Below are 17,983 nucleotides of genomic sequence, written 5' to 3'. Positions count from 1 at the left end.
CTTATCGTCAGCTGAGCGCTCCAAAGTCATTGATTGACGCTGTGTGTATATTCCTACGGAGTACTCTGCTTCATTGTCGATTTTACGAGAGTACGTTTCTGGAGGGTTCACCCAAGATGTTTGAATCGATGATACTAGGGGTAGGTTACCTTATGATACTGCTAATAGCTTTAAGGAGACGCAAATGCAATGCTATTAACGTAATTTTCTACGTAGAAGGAACTTAATACACAGGTTACCTTCCGAAACGCGTGTGCGTACGGTGTGCCCGGCACGGTAGGTGCTGCCTAGCTCTGCATGGCAGGGCTGTGTGTTACCGGCGTTATAGGCCTCCCATGTGGTGGGAGGCCGTATAACGCCGGTAACACACAGCCCTGCCATGCAAAGCTAGGTGCTGCCGTGGCCGATTCACCCATGGAGGTAAACCTCTATCATAATTCAGCTCAGGACGTTTCTGACCTCCGCCCAGGGTCACATACCGCAGACGTAATATGCATGTCCATTGTATTTGGGCGGCCTCCTATTGTTCCCGAGAAATGACTGTTTTCATACAATTTTTGATTTTGTGTTCCAAAATATTGACCATGGAATTGTGAAGGAATCAGTGACATACAGAATACACGATGCACAAAACATGGCTGATTCATAATGAATCATAACTTCAACTGACACCTTTGCGATTAGAGACAGGTCTGTTCGCATGGAAGTTTAGGAGAACTGCGAGCTACGTCGTTACAGTTTTATTAGTTGCTGATGTCGAAATTATATTTTATTTTCAACAACTTCAAATTTAGGCCAAAGGGTACCCAACAAATCATTTTATTTGGCGGTAGCACACTTTTTGCTACCTTCATGCAAATTACTGACAAATAATTTAGTGGATCAATAAAACGCACCACAACTCAGCTAGAACTTCCATCAATGTAAACTTCCTACAGAGGTTTTGCACTCTCTCTCACAAATAACGCTAAATATTGATGGTATTTTATTAATTTTCAGATGTAATTAAATATATGACCATTACTATAAGAAAGCTAGGACCCCCCTTAAAAAAAGATAAACTTGAACATTAATTTCATCATTTACTGTAATACGTCTATAAATTGTGGTGCATCTTCAGAAAATTCATGAACATGTTTCAAATTGAGGTAACGTTCAGGCAAGCACCCACTGCAGTTTTCCAGTGTTTTGGGAATGGAGTGTGATTTCTACATGTGTGTGTGTGTGTGTGTGAGTCTCGTATTCTAAAGGATTTAATTCTATGTATGTATTTAGGTATGTGAAACTGTGTCACTATAATAAAATATTGAATAACTAACTAACGTATATTCCATATTGTACTTTGGTTGCATCAGCTGTTCTGTTTTCATATTTGGTTGCCCTTGCGTATTTGGCACTTTTTCTACCTTCTTTTCGCTGATAATGAAACCAGTGAGTCATTTAAAAAATGATCAAAATTTTAACATGTTAGGGGTGGGGTGACGGGTAAATGCCCACCGCACAATCTAAGAATATGATACTCCGGACCCTGGGCTCTTATGGGGATGAACATGGTAGTGCGAAGAATGAAAATCTCATTGGTAGAGCAGTGAGTAATTCCCAGAATTAAAATGATAATGTTCTACTATTGCAGGAGGAAAGCAGCCCTAATCAGATGTGTGTTGATAGCTTGAGTAGTGGAGACCCACAGCAGCTACTTCTAGCATTAAGGTAACCAAATTGATTCATTCATTCATTTATACCGGTACAATGCATTCATTCATTCCTTCTCTCATTCACTTACACATCCATTCTCACCGTTCAGATAATTTACAGTACTCTACAGCTTCACGTTCAGTTGTCGTAAAATAGTGATCCTACAGCAGCTAAAAACATTGAAATCAGGACCTCCTAACTTCGCCCCAGATTACAGGGTTTTACCCTGGTGTGCATGTATGATGCACAATGTTTTACTGTGTGGGGATCACCAGATATTATAGAGATTGACTGTCTCTGACATATAAGTTGTGTCTGATGATATGAACAGACAGCCTTTAGCCATTGTACTTCCATTTCCCTGTCTAGAGGTCTCCCTTCATCAATAAAAGTGATTAGGTTGAGATCAAACATTGTATTGAAACAGCTACATAGCAAACCCTTTTATTTTTCTTACCTTTCTTTTCAGACAAATGAAGAATGTCGTTATTGGGAGCAATCGACAGAAAACCAATATGGTCATATGTGGAGCGATACCAAAGTAAGTGCAGTAAAGAGCATGTGTTGGTTACCATTACTTTGAGTTGGATTTTATTTATGTTTTCACCAAGCTTTCAAAGCCGAGAGAACACAATAACAGTACTGGGCATGTACGTACACAATTCAGGAGCCATGTTTTTGTTATCCTTTCAAAAGATGACATCTCACTCATGTTATAACAAACATTGTCACTTTTTTTCTGTTCGTCAGGTTATTACAGATTCAAGCGGATTTCTCCAGCAGTCCAGAACTGCTCCTTGAATCGGCTGTTGTTCTTGGAAGTCTTGCCAAAGGCACAGATGACAATATCAGAAGCCTTCTCAATGCCAATGCAGTCCCTATACTACTCAAAGGTACATTGACTTGTGTTTCTGTAAATTCAACAAATTATACAACTGACGTGATTGACACCGTGAAAAGTTAAGGGTTTAGAAGCCACTGTGTAGTCTATCGTAAATTATCTGTATACAAACATGAATAGAATTCATTCTCATTTGATAATAGCAATAAGTAGGACTGCTCATATCATAGTGACCAATAAACATTCAATCTCTCTCTCCCTACCCCTTGAGGTACCCAACAATGTGTTCTGAAGCGATCCAATACATATCAAAGATAATTTACCTATCATCAAAAGTGTGGTTACTATTAGTTACATTGAAGCAGCTTGTAGACAAGCTAAATAGTAAGTGTTTCAACATGGTTTGAGGAGTAGAACAAGAACTGTAGTTGACATAGCAGAGCAAATCATCAAAGTTACAACTACTTGCCCTTTACATGTAAAGAAAGCATTACTGCGGGTAAATATATCCTTGGCGAAGAAATTTTGTGCTCAAGTAAAATCTTCAAAACTTGTCATTTTTTCACAAGCATTTCATTCTTTTGAAGACAAGAAAAAAGAAATATAAAGTTCAGAATTTCGAAATAAGTAAATTTTACCCAGTTGAAAGAAACTGAGGCAGAGGCAGTCAAATTTCAACTGTCACTTAGATCTTATTAACAGTTGTTCGTAAAGTCCCCGGGGGGGGGGGGAGACTTACAGATGTGGTTGTGTCCATGTGTGTGTCTCTGCATCCATCTGTGCGTCCATTCACGCAAATTTCTCAGAGATGCCTGGATCGATTTCTTTCAATATGTCATGCATATGCAGATCAATTTGTTTGTGATACAATCAAATATGACCATCATTTCAGTCAATGGTTTCTAAATTCATTAACTAAGTAGGGACTATGTCACTTACAATGACATGATAAAGTTTTACCTTGTTCAAAGTTTCCTTCAGAAAAAAACTGCTAATGTAATGTAGTTGTCATTTCTCAGCATTGTTCAATGATAACCACAAACTGCACAAAGCAGATGATGCAATAGTCTTTCAGCTCTCCTTGTGGAAAGTGTAGATGGATGACATTCTTTCAATTTCATAAATGTAAATTCTTTCATGCAGGACTTGGCCATTCAGATATCAAGTACGTTGAGGCGTCTCTACGATGTCTTAGAACCCTGTTCAGCAGTGACATTACCCCAGCAGACTATCTGTACAACGTGAGTACTACTGAAGTGTGTGAATCGCTGTCACTTTGCATCTCTTTGTAGAAGCTCAACCAGCATTTTGTGATGGTAGCGTGTGCAGTAGGATGGTTTGGGGTATCCTGCAGTGAACTTTGCTTGTCCGGAATCTTTTAGAAGCAATGAACAAATGCTTTGGAATGTAATACTGCTGTGTGAAAATGTCATTGTCATGCCTGTCCAAGTATGAAATGAAATCAAACACATTGCTACACAATTGTGTTCTCCATCCCAAACCATAATGGATGAAAGGAAAGTTAGCGCAACATAATGTACAAGGCAAAGCTGAGTACATTATGTTGTGCAAATTTTGCTTGTGTCCATTCTGGGCAGGGTGGTAGTACATTGTTACTATTATTTAATGGTTTTGGCAATGCCAGGGAATTTGTAGATGTAGAAAACATTGAGTGTGTTGAGACAGATGGGAGCAATTGGTGCTATTACAAGGGCACATTTTCAAACACAGTAACAGGGAAAAACAGAAGGTGGTAGATAGGTAGGCATTTGTACTCAATGAAAAAATTATCTCATGATGTTTTTTATTTTCAGGATGGAAGTGTGGTTCCTCTGTTGATTCAGATTTTGCCAGTATCTCTGTGTACACAGGAATGCATTACTAATATCATCGCCAAATGCTGCAAGGTAGGTTATGCTACACTGTGCTGTGTGATATGTTTCATGAAATGTATCACTCACCTCAGGTTCAATGTCATGATTTGAAGCTCAACTTGAGAGGCAAACTGATAAGTAAAGCTGATATGCCAAAAATATGTTTTGGGCAAAAAGCACATCATTAAAATTATCCAGATTGAAAAATTTGGATTTTGTTAAAAGAAAACTAGCAAATGTACAATCTCCTTTAAATATGAAGGCTTTTTCATAGACTTATTGTGTTGATTAGTTCATCTGTATTTCATCAATATATGATTTGATGGAAGGCTTTCCAACAAATTTTATGCCAGATTGCTCTACGACAAATAATGAGCTTTCATTGCTTGTCTGACAAGTACAGGATTTGACTAAGTCTTGATAAAAGTTACACTGCAAGATCATGGCGTGATCCAAAACACATTCATGATTTTGATAAAGAAATCAATGGCTGACCCAAAAGCTCAGCTGAGTCAGATATGCTCTGTCAATGAGAATGGTTATTTGAAGCTAACGTCATTCCTGTTTTTTTTTTCTTCTCTTTGCCAGAACACTGAACAACAGGACATTCTCTGCAACCATGGAATCATACAAGCTCTTGCACCGCTGCTCACGTCAAACTGTGCCCAGGTAATTCAACTGTGGATAAGATTTGGATGAGATGTCAGAGACATTCCTGTACAGATCTTCTGACTCTTTCCCTACACTTTGCATATTACATTGAATTATAGAGTACACAAGTCTTCTTCATTCATAGACTCTGACATGTCGCTGCCGCTGGTTTCTACAGCAGCACCTTAAAGGGACAAAGTCGGCCATTTTTCATGAATTTTGTTTGATGCGAGATACTACTTATATTGTTTGACATGTTGAAAGATACTGAATGAATGGGTGACCATGCATATATTCGACCCCGGTTTTAGACACGATAAATGAAACCATCGCGAAAATGAATTAATGGTCATGACCATTAATTCATTTTCGCGATGGTTTCATTGATCGTGTCTAAAACTAGGGTCGAATATATGCATGGTCACCCATTCATTCAGTATCTTTCAACATGTCAAACAATATGAGTAGTATCTTGTATCAAACAAAATTCATGAAAAATGGCCGACTTTGTCCCTTTAAGCTACTGTTCACAGAATTCCAGCACTGCTTTGCCAAGAAAAGTGACTTTACTTTTCCATAAAGTCTCTAATTGATATGAATATTTATAACTATGATGTGCACCCACCATATTTGACCTTCAAAAAGTTTCTAAAATTACTGTTTACAGAATGAACTAGACTAGCATGGTGTCCACTATGTGCTTCAAGAGTGTGTAAAAGCACACGCATTAAATCACAGTCTTTAAAGCAAGACATTTTTATTGTGTTTGAACCTAATTTCTTTGAAACGTCATATATTTGTAAAGCCCCATGTTATATGTCGATTCAAATTCCTGTTGCCTAAATATGCAATATTTTTTAGTTATATGAGTCTTGGTTGATTGTCTTATATTACATCATAGATGTTAATCGTTCGTTATTGTTGATATTTGCATGATTTTCTTCTTGCTCTATTTATTTACATTTTGAAGGTCCAGTTACCAACCTTGCAGTGTTTTGCAGTTATCTGTTATCAGAATGAAAAAGTTGCCTACGCCGTGTCAATGGTAAGTACCCGTGCATCAGTCAAATAAAACCTCATTTTCTTCCTAGAATTCAATTGTGAATTTCGTCTCAATCTTGTGGTTGGAAGTGTTGTAGCAGTAGCTTACTTTTTCTACATTTTTTTCACCACTGGTTAATCTATGAATTGCAGTATCTATTTCCAATTGTATCTGTCAAGCTTTATTTAACCAATGAAAACCACTGCCATAGTCTCGTAGTGAATGTAGAGGCAGCTTATACTGGTAAGTCCAAAGTTATTTCAGAGTCACTAAGTTCCAGGAACCATAAATTAAACCCAACTGCAAAATGAACATGTTAGTCCCAGCAAAGGCAATATATGGTACATAGTTAAGGTAGTATGCACCTCAAAACTGAAATAGTAATCTTTTTGCACCTCCAAACCGAAAGACTTAAACTTTTGTTCGCACTTTCCTCAATGAACTTTCAACCATTCTCGTACTAAAGTCACCACAAACTGCAGAACAGAAAAATTTTAGAGTCCAAGTATCTGTCCTCCAGGCTCATTCTAGCCTTATTCAAAATAGAATAAAGTCTTGTTCAGTGATTGCACTGAGTTCCCTTCATGTGTTTTCAGCCAGTTTTGATGGAGGTAACATTCTAGATACATTGATAAGACTCTGTGGGCGTGAGCAAAGTGACACCATGCAACTGACTGCTGCCAAATGGTGAGTAATAATTGGTGAATCGATGGTCACATAACCATAACTATGTTGTCTTAGACTAGTCATATTGGTGCATGAAAAAATTTCAAAGATATGTTTCTTGGTGTCAAAGGTTTGCAAAAAAGAATTTTGCTGATTTTGTAGTTTGACAGGTGTGCCTTTTATTGTTTGGAATCAATGTCAAAGGTTTAAACATTTGTGATTCAGTAAATATTGGCAATTTGTGGACAAAGGCTCTCTGAATGACATCAAGAACACTTTATGTGAACAATTGAAGCCTTTCAGCCTGTGTAACCTTGTACCAAATTTGATTACGGAATATTATCGCATTAATTTCATATGACATGCAAAACCAGCTGATCTCACAAACTCCTTTCTTTGAGCGCTTTTCTCTGCAAATGTAGCTTATGCTGCAAGTTTTGTAAACAAACAAGTGATAATGTCACATTTCTTTGTTCATAAATATTGTTATTTTGATCTCATCTCACACAGTTTGACGTTTCTCTGTCGTGCTGGAGCCATCCAGCCTAAAGAGACTAGCATTGTTATGAAGGTATGTCATTTTTGAAGTGGTCTATCTAGTATAATCTCACTTCTGTCTTTAATCTCAGAATTTTAACAATTCCAGTGTATCAGATGAAATGTCTTCAAATTATTAGAGTTAAAGAATTTCATGATACCTAGAGGTTCATACTTGCCTCGTTTCTTTTGTATCTGATCTGTTACAGTATGTATTCAACCTTGCAAAATTTTACCTCAGGAAAAACCTGTCATTATTTCATAACCCAACTTTTCAAGATTGATATTCCGTCACTTTCATATTCAAAGGAACTCACTGAACACTACGGTAATGAATATTTCAGCTAACAGTATTATTCCAATCACAGTCCCTCCACCCACAAGGGACTGTGTCACAGTACCTTCCTAAAATGAGAATATCATTAGAAAACAATGTTGATGAAATTTCTTTGTTTCTCCAGGCACTGCCAACGCTGGTGAGAATGTGCAAGAAAACAAAGAAGGTCTCTGAGAGGATAGAGGGCGCTGAGACACTGGCGTACCTCATTGAAGTTGACACAGAGTTACAAAGAATGGCCAGTATATCTGATCATCTTGTCAAAACACTTGCCCATTATCTCCGCTGGCATTCTACAACCAACAATTCCAACTCAGTGGCGGATATGAGAAAGGTTTGTTACACTGATTTTATTTATTATGGAATAATGTCATCCCACCACTTTTTCTCACCCCTTCACTCCAATGGTTTGGCCCAAACACATTGTTACCGATGGTAATTGTGGACCTGTTGACAAGAATAAGGGGTAAATAGATTATTTTGGGAAATTCAGTTGTTTTTGATTCCTGCTGGTATGTAAAGTGACCACACAAATTATTCATTGTTTCATAAAGACTGATGAAAAGACAGATGTCGATCAGAACTACCAAATAATAATGTTTAATTATCAAACATTTATGAAAGGGCCAGTTGCAGTAACCTTTGATTAATTTTCCACTTTTTTATGTCAACTGCAAGTTCTTGTTCTACTCCACAAATGTAGGAACACCCACTATTTAGCTTGTTAAAACAGCATCTCTACTTGTAAAATGCACTGTCATATTCACATTTGAATTCTAGTCTGTACCACAATTCACCTGTCGGCAGTGATAATGCAGTTTACACATGTACAGGCTGAGTTGACAAGCTGAATACTGGGTATATCATCATACTTTGGGGAGTAGAACAAGAAACTGTAGTTGACATCAAAAACAAAAATACTGTAAAAAATCATCAAAGTTACAACTACTGGTGCTTTTATGTAGCTGATCATTGTAAAAGACTATTCCTTAAATAATCAGTGTATATAACTTTGACAGATTGGTGAAGATCTGAAATACAGCAGCCAGTTAAAACAAGCAGCATTCAAAGCATATGCATCATTAGGAGCAAATGACGAAGACATCAGGAAAAGGGTATGAATCTGTAACTTATATTTCTTTCACACTGAGAATGTGTAACCTTGATGATATCAATTGTATAATTTTCAATTCATGTAAAATCCATGTATGAGTGCATAATAGGTTTCACATCCACTATCGTCTATTCAAATATAAATTTTTAAATGATGAACTAAGGTGGAAACTTTACCCCCACCCACCAAGCCAACAACAAATAAATATTCTCATCATTTTTACCATGCATGAATTTATTTAATAGAGTATGAGTGTTGCAGAAGAAGGCAAAACTTGTGGTTTGTTATATACGAAATTCTCATTTCTCAAGCATTCTTCACTCAACACGCATTTATTGCATTTCTTACATTCAGACAGCCATGTACATTAAGGTAGTATGTGCCTCTGAAGTAAAAGACAAACTTTTGCTCAAACTCTCCTGAATGAAAGTTTCAATCATTCTCGTACCCAAATCAACAATAAAAATTGGGGGTCACCGTGCAAAGTTTGGAACTAGCAAAACAAATTATCCAACATCTTGCGAGGTTTGAAATTCAAAATGGCCACCATCTGTGTGTTAACTCTATGGGGAAAAAATAAATTTTCGATTTTTGAAAAAACTAAGATGGTGAACGTTTTTCTTCTCTGAGAGCTTTAAAATGAGCCCCCACAAGTGGTCAATCAGAAAAGAATTGTAGAAATAATAATAATACAGAGGGCTTCATCTTTTCCAACACAATCCCTACTTCCATCTCTCAACAGATAATTGAGACTGAGAATTTAATGGATCATGTTGTAACAGGCCTGTCAGATTCCAGTATGCATGTACGGATGGCAGCTGTCAAGTGTCTCCACAGTCTGTCCAGATCCGTTCAGCAACTCCGAACTAGTTTCCAAGATCATGCTGTCTGGAAACCTTTGATGAAGGTAGGTTTCGCTGGCTGTCAAAGTTTCTGTATTTCCAACACACTCATGTACCGACAGTAGGGTATTATACCAAGTACATAACATTATCTTAATCTGACAGTAGAGTGGTATAACATTATTATACATGTACCATTGAGAACAATAGAATTTTGCTGGCACTAAAAAAGTCATATAGAATGCCTGTTCTGTAACATTTACTGTTTACAGGCACCCCACCCACTTCAGCTGCATTTGCGTGTTCACTTTTGAACAATTTCAAGAGACCCATCGGACAAGTGCCAGAATATGTCTCGTGCTTTGTACTTGTAGTACACAGGCTATCCGGAAGCATGTCAAAGACAGCGTTCCACACTTGTGCTGTAAATCGGAATAAAAATTGTTGACATTGCACGTAAACGGTCACTACTCAGACAATTTGATGCCCAGTTACGAATGTAAGATGCATAATAACAAGGTTATCATGAAGATACAGCAAATTATGCATGAAGACATTGGCCACAGTCCCTCCACCAAAGGGACTGTGCATTGGCACAACGCATAGCCCAATGCAAAGCGGAGGGGGCAGTATTCTTGTAATAATGTGTCTTGAAATGAAAGTTTGTATTTGCATAAAGGCACACCTGAAGAGTCACTGAACTCAATCTTTGATATGATAACAAATGAAGTTCCTCAGGGGGCCCCTCCCATAGTGTTTCGAAGCTGGACCCCCTAGGATTATGTAGATTTGTAAGATTGTTAAGTCAGAGTACAGTATTATGCCTTACCTCTTATACATGTAGACGTATTCTCTTTTTACATAACATGAATTGACAGGCACTGCGCAGTAGAAATCTCAATACCAATAAAACAAACTGTGTACAGTTTTCATTTTGTGGAAATTACATGTCTCTGTCCATCATCCATGTTTTGAGAAATGTGTGAATTATAGTACTATCAGCTTTTATCTCTACCTTGGTATCTTGATAATAACACAGGATGTGAACGTCTTTTTTTGTCAGCTTTTACACAATGCATCAGATGACCTACTGACAGTTGCATCGTCCACACTTTGTAATCTGCTGCTTGAGTTTTCTCCCAGTAAAGAGGTAGGCACACATTTCCTTAGTCTGTTCCAATACTGTAATGTTGGGATTTTGATCACAACATGCTCAGCTGTTACTAGATTTGGCACCATTTGCTTCTAATAAAACCACTTTGTCTATGATTTTCTCCTCAAGTCAAACTGTAAAAAAGATATCAGTGAAGTGATGTACCTTGAGAATTTGTTTGTACGCGTTGTGTGTAATTTCGTCAGCCAGTGTCATTCAGAAGCTGGTATTGTCCAGACGACATTTTCCAGAAACCATTTGAATCGGCAGAATGTCAAGCAATGAGCTGCATACTGTCAAATGATCAAGTCCTGTATTTGAATGCATTGTTGTACAGTGTTCAGTCTGATTGCCTTACAAGCAACCTATAAGAACTAAATACTTGGAGTTACCCAGCCATGATGGTGTTTTGAAAACAAGGTCCAAGTTGTGCTATCTACATAAATGTCTATACAGACATCCAGTTCATCGGTTCTGTGTTATCCTCTCCCTTCAGCCAATCCTGGAATCTGGAGCCATTGAGTTACTCTGTGACTTGACGAGGCGAGAGAATGCTGCCCTCAGACTGAATGGAATATGGGCTCTCATGGTATGTGTAAAGATAGCTCCGTTTCTTCAAAATCAGTTGTTTGATACTGACTCACAAACACTTCACGCTCCCCAAACTAATTCAAAGCTGCAAGAAAAGCCTTCACATTGCTTTTCTTAACCCTTTGCACCCTGACCTCCTGGTGACCTATGACATCATACAGACATTTTTTTCTGAGCCAGATTCAAAGGGTTAAGATATCTCATGATGTATAAATTCCTTGTTAGCTACAAATACGTCGAATGTTGCTCAAATACTGATTCACTGATTTCTACATATAAGATTTATAGAAATCATTTGAAATGAAGTGTCTACTTTTCAGTGGCTATTTATGATAAGATGACGAAGTGCCCTTTTAAAAACAATCTCAAGCAGAGCCCAGTTGTCATTGTTAATTCTAGTGGGTTATATTTTTGTTCAGAACATGGCGTTTCAAGCAGACGAGAAGATCAAAAGTAGCATTTTGTCAAATCTGGGAACACAGCAGATGTTCAGACTGCTCTCAGATCCAAGTGTGGATGTCCTGATGAAGACATTGGGCTTGCTCAGAAACCTGCTTTCCACAAAACCAGTATGTAACATGGTACGGTAATATTTTAATGTAACTCTCTGAAGTGGTTGATTAGTGTGTATAAAACATAGTATTATTAACCCTTTCACTACCACCATGGTTTGGTCCATTATCAATGGTGAGTGTTGATCTGTTTATGGGAAATTAGGGTGAACAGGTGAAAGAGGGTATTCTCAACTCTAGGGATTGTGCATACCCATGAACATAGTTGTCCTCCACTATCTGACAGTAGAAGTTCAAATAAACTCACATTTCAGAAGCACAGCTGCATGTTCGTACTATTTGGATTGGTTACCATGAGTCTGAAAAGAGTGTCAAAGAAGAAAAGAGTGTCATTTACAACCTTTTTCCAAAAAAAAATTTAAGCAGTGCATTGTAATGATATTCACGGGGAGATCTGCCAACCTTGCACTTTTTAATTCAGTGTAACATTGAAAAATTTTAGATTCATTTGAGCATCGTGTATGAAGTGACCTCTCTGAGCTTCATTTATCAAGTTTATGTTGACATTTTTATCTTCCTTTCATAAATTTTGTCTCTTTGAGTCAAACCAAGTAGGAACACACTATCTGATTCAGGGGTAATGGTGTTTGCTAAAGTGTGTAATTGTTTGTTGCGCCAATTGTTTCTCTCCTCAGCATATTGATCATGTGATGACCCTCCATGGCAGTGACATCATGCAAGCAGTGGTTCTCATACTGGAGGGGGAGCATGCCACAGAGGTCAAAGAACAGGTAAGTTAGGGGGTACTCATTGTGCATATCATTAAAAATGATTGGCAATAGCTCCAGGGCTGTACATATTACTGAGCCTACTGCTTTCAATAATCCTAACCTGGTGATGAACACAGATTGCGTCAAAATTGGAAAATTCTTAGTTTTGCATCTGTAGGTGCGGATGTTTTTTTCGTTTTTTCTTTTGTTGTTTTTCGGGGGGAAAAAATACGAACTTTTCTCACACAACTTTCCATCATAGGCCATGTTCTGTCACAAACCCAAGCCATTACTTTTTACAATGCGACAAAATGCTTCTTTACAGCCATCATATTACAACCATTCACGGTCCCTCTATCACATAGAGGGACCATGAACCATTGAACCATGCCGTGACATAAATCAGTACCCACTAGAAGCATATTTACAGGAATATTCATGTTGTACAAGAATACTGTCAAATAAAGGCTGGTTGATTGTGTGTTAAATTCTTGTGTGTATGTTTTTAATCAATACCTTATCTACCTTGTGGAATTTTGAATCGCCACAAAACAAATAATTTAATATGAAAAGGTACATTGAACTCTCAGACCTTGCTGGGGCATTCAATATTCTGCTTTTGATAGTTTCTGATTTTTCCTGCCTAATTTCTTGTTGCTTGCTCTTGTTGCAGACGCTGTGTATCTTGGCAAATATTGCTGACGGATCCACTGCCAAGGAGTACATTATGAATAATGATGACGTCCTGAAGAAAATCACCAATTACATGGTGAGTGGTTTACATTTGGTTTCTGACCTCTGTCATTATACCTTTTGTAAAATCAATTTCTTTCATGTCATGCTAAACTATCTGTCCTTTGTGCAGGACTGTCTGCCATACCAATAAGAAAGCTACATCTTTGAAAAAACTTACAATTTCATGCAGGCCTGTATGACATATACATATCCTTCACAATCTTTTTCCATCACTCTTTGCACAACACTGTTGTGGAGCACACTTTTGATGAGTTTAATGCAGGAGGTGGGGAATTGATCGACAGTGAACTCATGTAGAATAGTTGTATGTAATTTGTCCCCTGTCTGTATCACTGAGTGTAGAGTACTTCAATACGAACTTTCCATAGACATTACATGGCTGTAAATATCGCTTGTGTAAAATTGTCCCTGACCTTTGTGAGTCAAAGCATTACCTGTATGTATCTCCAGGAAACTTGAGCCAGATTGCTTAAAAGCCAGGCCTCTGAGAAGCATTTATAAGTACTCTAAAATTTTGTTTCCAGTGTTAGAATGTTTGTTGTGGCAAAGACAAGTTTTCTGTTTTTGAATCAGATCTGAAGATTGACACCAAAGACAGACACGGTATTTGTAATTAGTATTTCAAAATTTCCTTTCTAGATCCATGCGAATGTGAAGCTTCAGATAGCGGCTACCTACTGCATTTCTAATCTGGTCTGGAATGAGGAAGAGGGCGCTCTTGAAAGACAAGCCAAACTCCGGGAAATGGGCGTACAAAAACTCCTGCAGCAGCTTTTGAGTTCAAGTGATACAGTTCTTTTCGACAAGTAAGTGAAATGTTGCATTAAGGTAGTTCACACCTCGAAATTGAAAGACTTAAACTATTGCTCAAATTTTCCTTAATGAAACTTTAAACATTCTCTTACAAAGTCAAGGATAAAAATCAGGGGTCACCTTGCAAAATTTGGTACTAAAGAAACAAATTGTACGATATTTATCATAACTTGAAATTCAAAATGGCTGCCATCCCTGAAGTATTTTTACATTTTCGATATTCACAAAAATAAACGGGCTAAAACTTCATTTATGCCATGAGCTGCATAATGAATCCCCACAAGTGGTAAACCAAAAAAGGGTTTTGTAAAAGTTTGAGTCTGAAGATCTGTCTCCAAGGTGCATTCCACCTTAACTTTAACAGAAGGCAAAAGCAATCTTCAATAATGATATTTGGAGTGCAGATGCACCTTCAGCTACGTATCAACTAGTCAAATGAAAGCTCAGCTCCATATCAGCACGGTACAGTGGACACATTTTGTTCAAGTCCAAAAAAGTGGATTCAAAACTTGATGTTGAATGGTGGGCTTCCTACTTTTACTCTCTGTGCAGGGTGAAGACAGCGCTGCAACAGTTCACCTGACTAGAACGGGATATGTACCTTTATTGGACTTAGTGGACACTGTGTGTCCAGGGAATGCGACGTTTGCGGTCAATGACGGCGGAGTTCTTGATAAACCTTTCCCTATCCTTTGTATGTAAAGTCATGTGTGCACAAGTACATTGAATTCCATCTGAAGATACCCACTGAAGATGTGATCAGTAGTTGTTTGGTTCACGGCTGAAGAAAATCTCTCTAAACCCAAATAGAGAAACAACCAACTAACAGTTGAAGCAGTATCAGATGACAGCGCCCTCACATCACTGTGTCAAAAAAGCCACAAAAGAGAGTGCCCTCTATAACAGAGGTGCAATGATGGAAAATTTTTTGAAGAAATTTGTGCAGAGGAAGTTGTGAATTACCACTTATACAGGATGGCACTATTTGAAAGTAATTCACAGGCAATCTGTGTTTACATACTTTCTATGTTATATAATTTCTTTTGAAAAGTTAAAAGTTATTCACGGAATACATTTTTCATGACAGCTATCTGAGGAACATTTTTGCCTGAAACTGGTAGACAGCGCCCTCACAGTCAGTCTGTCGAAATGGGCGAGACATTGAAGCGATACCTGTCAAGAGTGTTTCAAGCTTTGTACAATCGCAGTTAAAGCACAAATATCCAGTCTTCTTTGTACATGCAGTCTTTGATAGGGCTAGATGATAGGAAATGCTGGTGTAATGTTTGACGAGTCAAATCGACAATGCTTTTGTTATTAGCACCAGGGTTGCATGTACATACTTTCTGAAATACCCACCGTAGTGCTTACTGCGCATTGGAAACCTGTCAGCACTTCCTTTGTTAGTTTAATTCGCCATCATTTGATGGTACAATTTACCTGTCTCAGAATCAATGTTACACTGACCGCAAACATATTGATGCTGGTTTGTGGGTTTTCCCTTGGTTAATTTGGACTTGCATGCGGAATATAACAGAAAAAAGGAATATCGTATTTGATACACCATGGGAAGATCTGTGCATAGAAATACCACAATACTTAGCAATCATGTAAATAGCTTAATTATAGACCTGTATATAGACCTTTTCTTCAGTGTCTTTTTGTGTCTTCTGCAAAAGTAATGTTTGGTTTTCCATTTCAAACTGGAAATTTTCCACTAGACAAATACAGGGATTTGATATTGGACTCCGTCCAAAGTTGTGTGTCCAGGGTTTTTTTTGCCTTTTTCAGTTTTATATTTCTCCTCAAAATCTGCTCTAAACTGTTTCAACCCTCTCTCTGCCAGATTATGGTTCGCCCTCAATTGTTTTCAATAGGGTGAGCAGACCTGTGTACTTGGCAGTGGGGGTGGAAGGGTTACACTTGGCAAAGAATACATGACTGACTCATCAGATATATTATATATATTGATTAGCTGCAATACCCTTCCATATAGTATTCAAACATGCAGTTTTAGATTTCTTGATACAGTTTTTTTTTGGTAAAATATGAAAATTTTGTCTATTTTTGAAGGCAGCTGTGCACCTGCAGTCAATACTCTTCATGGCTAGATTTGAGAATCTGTTGAGTACAGAAGTACACTAGCTTTAGAGGTATACATTGTCAAAAAGTCAAGATTGTATGAGGTACACAATGTCTTGCTGAAGCTCAAATGATGTTGATTTCATAGAATTTCCAAGTTTAATGACTTTTCAACAGCTGTCATGTACAGTGACTAGTTCAATGTATTCTACCATGGTATAATTCTTGCCATGAACTTGTGTGGTCATGCATGAAAAGAACGCAGAACTCATGTATCGATATCCTTCGAATATACCAGGTAACCAACCTTGGATGGAAAAGGAACTGGTAGAGTTTCTGTAGTCTGTAGCCATGTACAGTTATGGAAAGACTAGTACGCAATGCTAGTTGGTAGCTGTGCCATTTGAGTTGCAACATGGGTCACAGTATGGTTCAAAGAAGACAGTTGTTCAGGAAAAGTTCTGTATGCTAAGTCTGCACTGAAAGTGACAGTCAATATGTAGTGCTGGGAATGAATAACTATTATGCTTTTTTTATACCCTGAACTGTAAATAAAACGTTTGTTCCAAATGGTATGAGTAGTGTGAATAAATCTTTGTCCTCTACCCTCAAATGCTAAGGTGTACTTTAGGATGTGAAAAAGAAGATTTCAGTGAAAGATTCTGAAACTATTCAAATGTGACCACCGGAACTGATGTCTGCTGTTCTGTGTTACAATGTCAATGAATGATGTTTGGCCTTCATTGAGATTCCACAGCATTGAAGTCATACGAATTTCAAATATTTGTAAATTTTAGGTCATTGAACCCTGAGAGCAATGGGTGTAAGACTTCAGAGCTTGAGTGTTGTTCAAGCTTGATCCAGAGTAGACCTACTGAGTTCTCATGTCACTCCATACTGAATCTCATATACCGGTAGGTGTATTTCCATTTGTTCAAGGGGTTACATCGTAAAAATCATGCTGTCTCTTTCACTCTTTGCCAAGCCTGTCAATGACTGTTGTTATTCCGCGCACAGCAAATTTAGGTTCAAATTTTTGTTATTCTACTTTTCCAATAATGTGCTTGTAAATATTATGTATTATTGCCTGAATACATGGGTGTATGTGCCCGAGAGCGGGCGACAATTTGCCCGATGCCGGGAGGGCAGATTGTCTCCTGCTGCGAGGGCACACAAACCCATGTATTCAGGCAATAATATTTTTATTACATGCCTCTTCACAGTTAACGCTGTATGAAATTTAGTTACATGCAGGGCATTCTCAAACAATTTTACCATTATCGACCAGCATCAAACAGATTTTAACGAAATTCAAAATACCAGTGTGCGCATGGATATTTTACATGATGTTGAACGTCGAAGGGCTTCACCAGACCAGATAACTATGGAAACCGGTCAGTACATTGTTCACATGGCCCACTAACTCCCTATGTTCCTATTCAAATCAATGCACTGATTTGCACTCACACCAAGGCATGTAATGAATGACCATGGCGAACTCTGGCTCCTTGTTTAGTTTGTTTGTTTGTGGGTGTGTGTTTATTTATTACGTATGATTATTTCCAAATACAATAAAGAACCAATAGAGTTGTATTTGTGTTCATATTTGTCAATAAACAATGTTTTGTTGGTTTACAAATATAGTCAATAAATGATACTTTTAAAAAGTTTCTAATACAATCCCACATATGAAATAAAGCATACCCC

At 37.8% G+C, this 17,983-nt stretch overlaps 1 protein-coding gene across 1 annotated transcript; it reads left to right on the top strand.

The window, feature by feature from the left end:
* Positions 1-11: 11 nt before the first annotated feature.
* Positions 12-16,848, top strand: LOC139117057 (armadillo repeat-containing protein 8-like). Its single transcript, XM_070679892.1, has 20 exons — positions 12-140; positions 1,634-1,710; positions 2,165-2,236; positions 2,446-2,588; positions 3,680-3,777; positions 4,351-4,443; positions 4,999-5,079; positions 6,032-6,099; positions 6,680-6,790; positions 7,280-7,340; positions 7,768-7,977; positions 8,663-8,758; positions 9,500-9,664; positions 10,663-10,749; positions 11,249-11,341; positions 11,763-11,912; positions 12,551-12,646; positions 13,299-13,394; positions 14,021-14,187; positions 14,747-16,848. The coding sequence occupies exons 1-20, from the start codon at positions 117-119 to the stop codon at positions 14,775-14,777; spliced, it is 2,019 nt and encodes a 672-aa protein (XP_070535993.1). The 5' UTR covers positions 12-116; the 3' UTR covers positions 14,778-16,848.
* Positions 16,849-17,983: the final 1,135 nt, after the last annotated feature.

Source organism: Ptychodera flava, chromosome 18 (genome assembly GCF_041260155.1).
Source record: "Ptychodera flava strain L36383 chromosome 18, AS_Pfla_20210202, whole genome shotgun sequence".
NCBI lineage: Eukaryota > Metazoa > Hemichordata > Enteropneusta > Ptychoderidae > Ptychodera > Ptychodera flava.
Note: the sequence above shows the minus strand (reverse complement) of the source record. Positions and strands in the feature narration are given on the sequence as shown.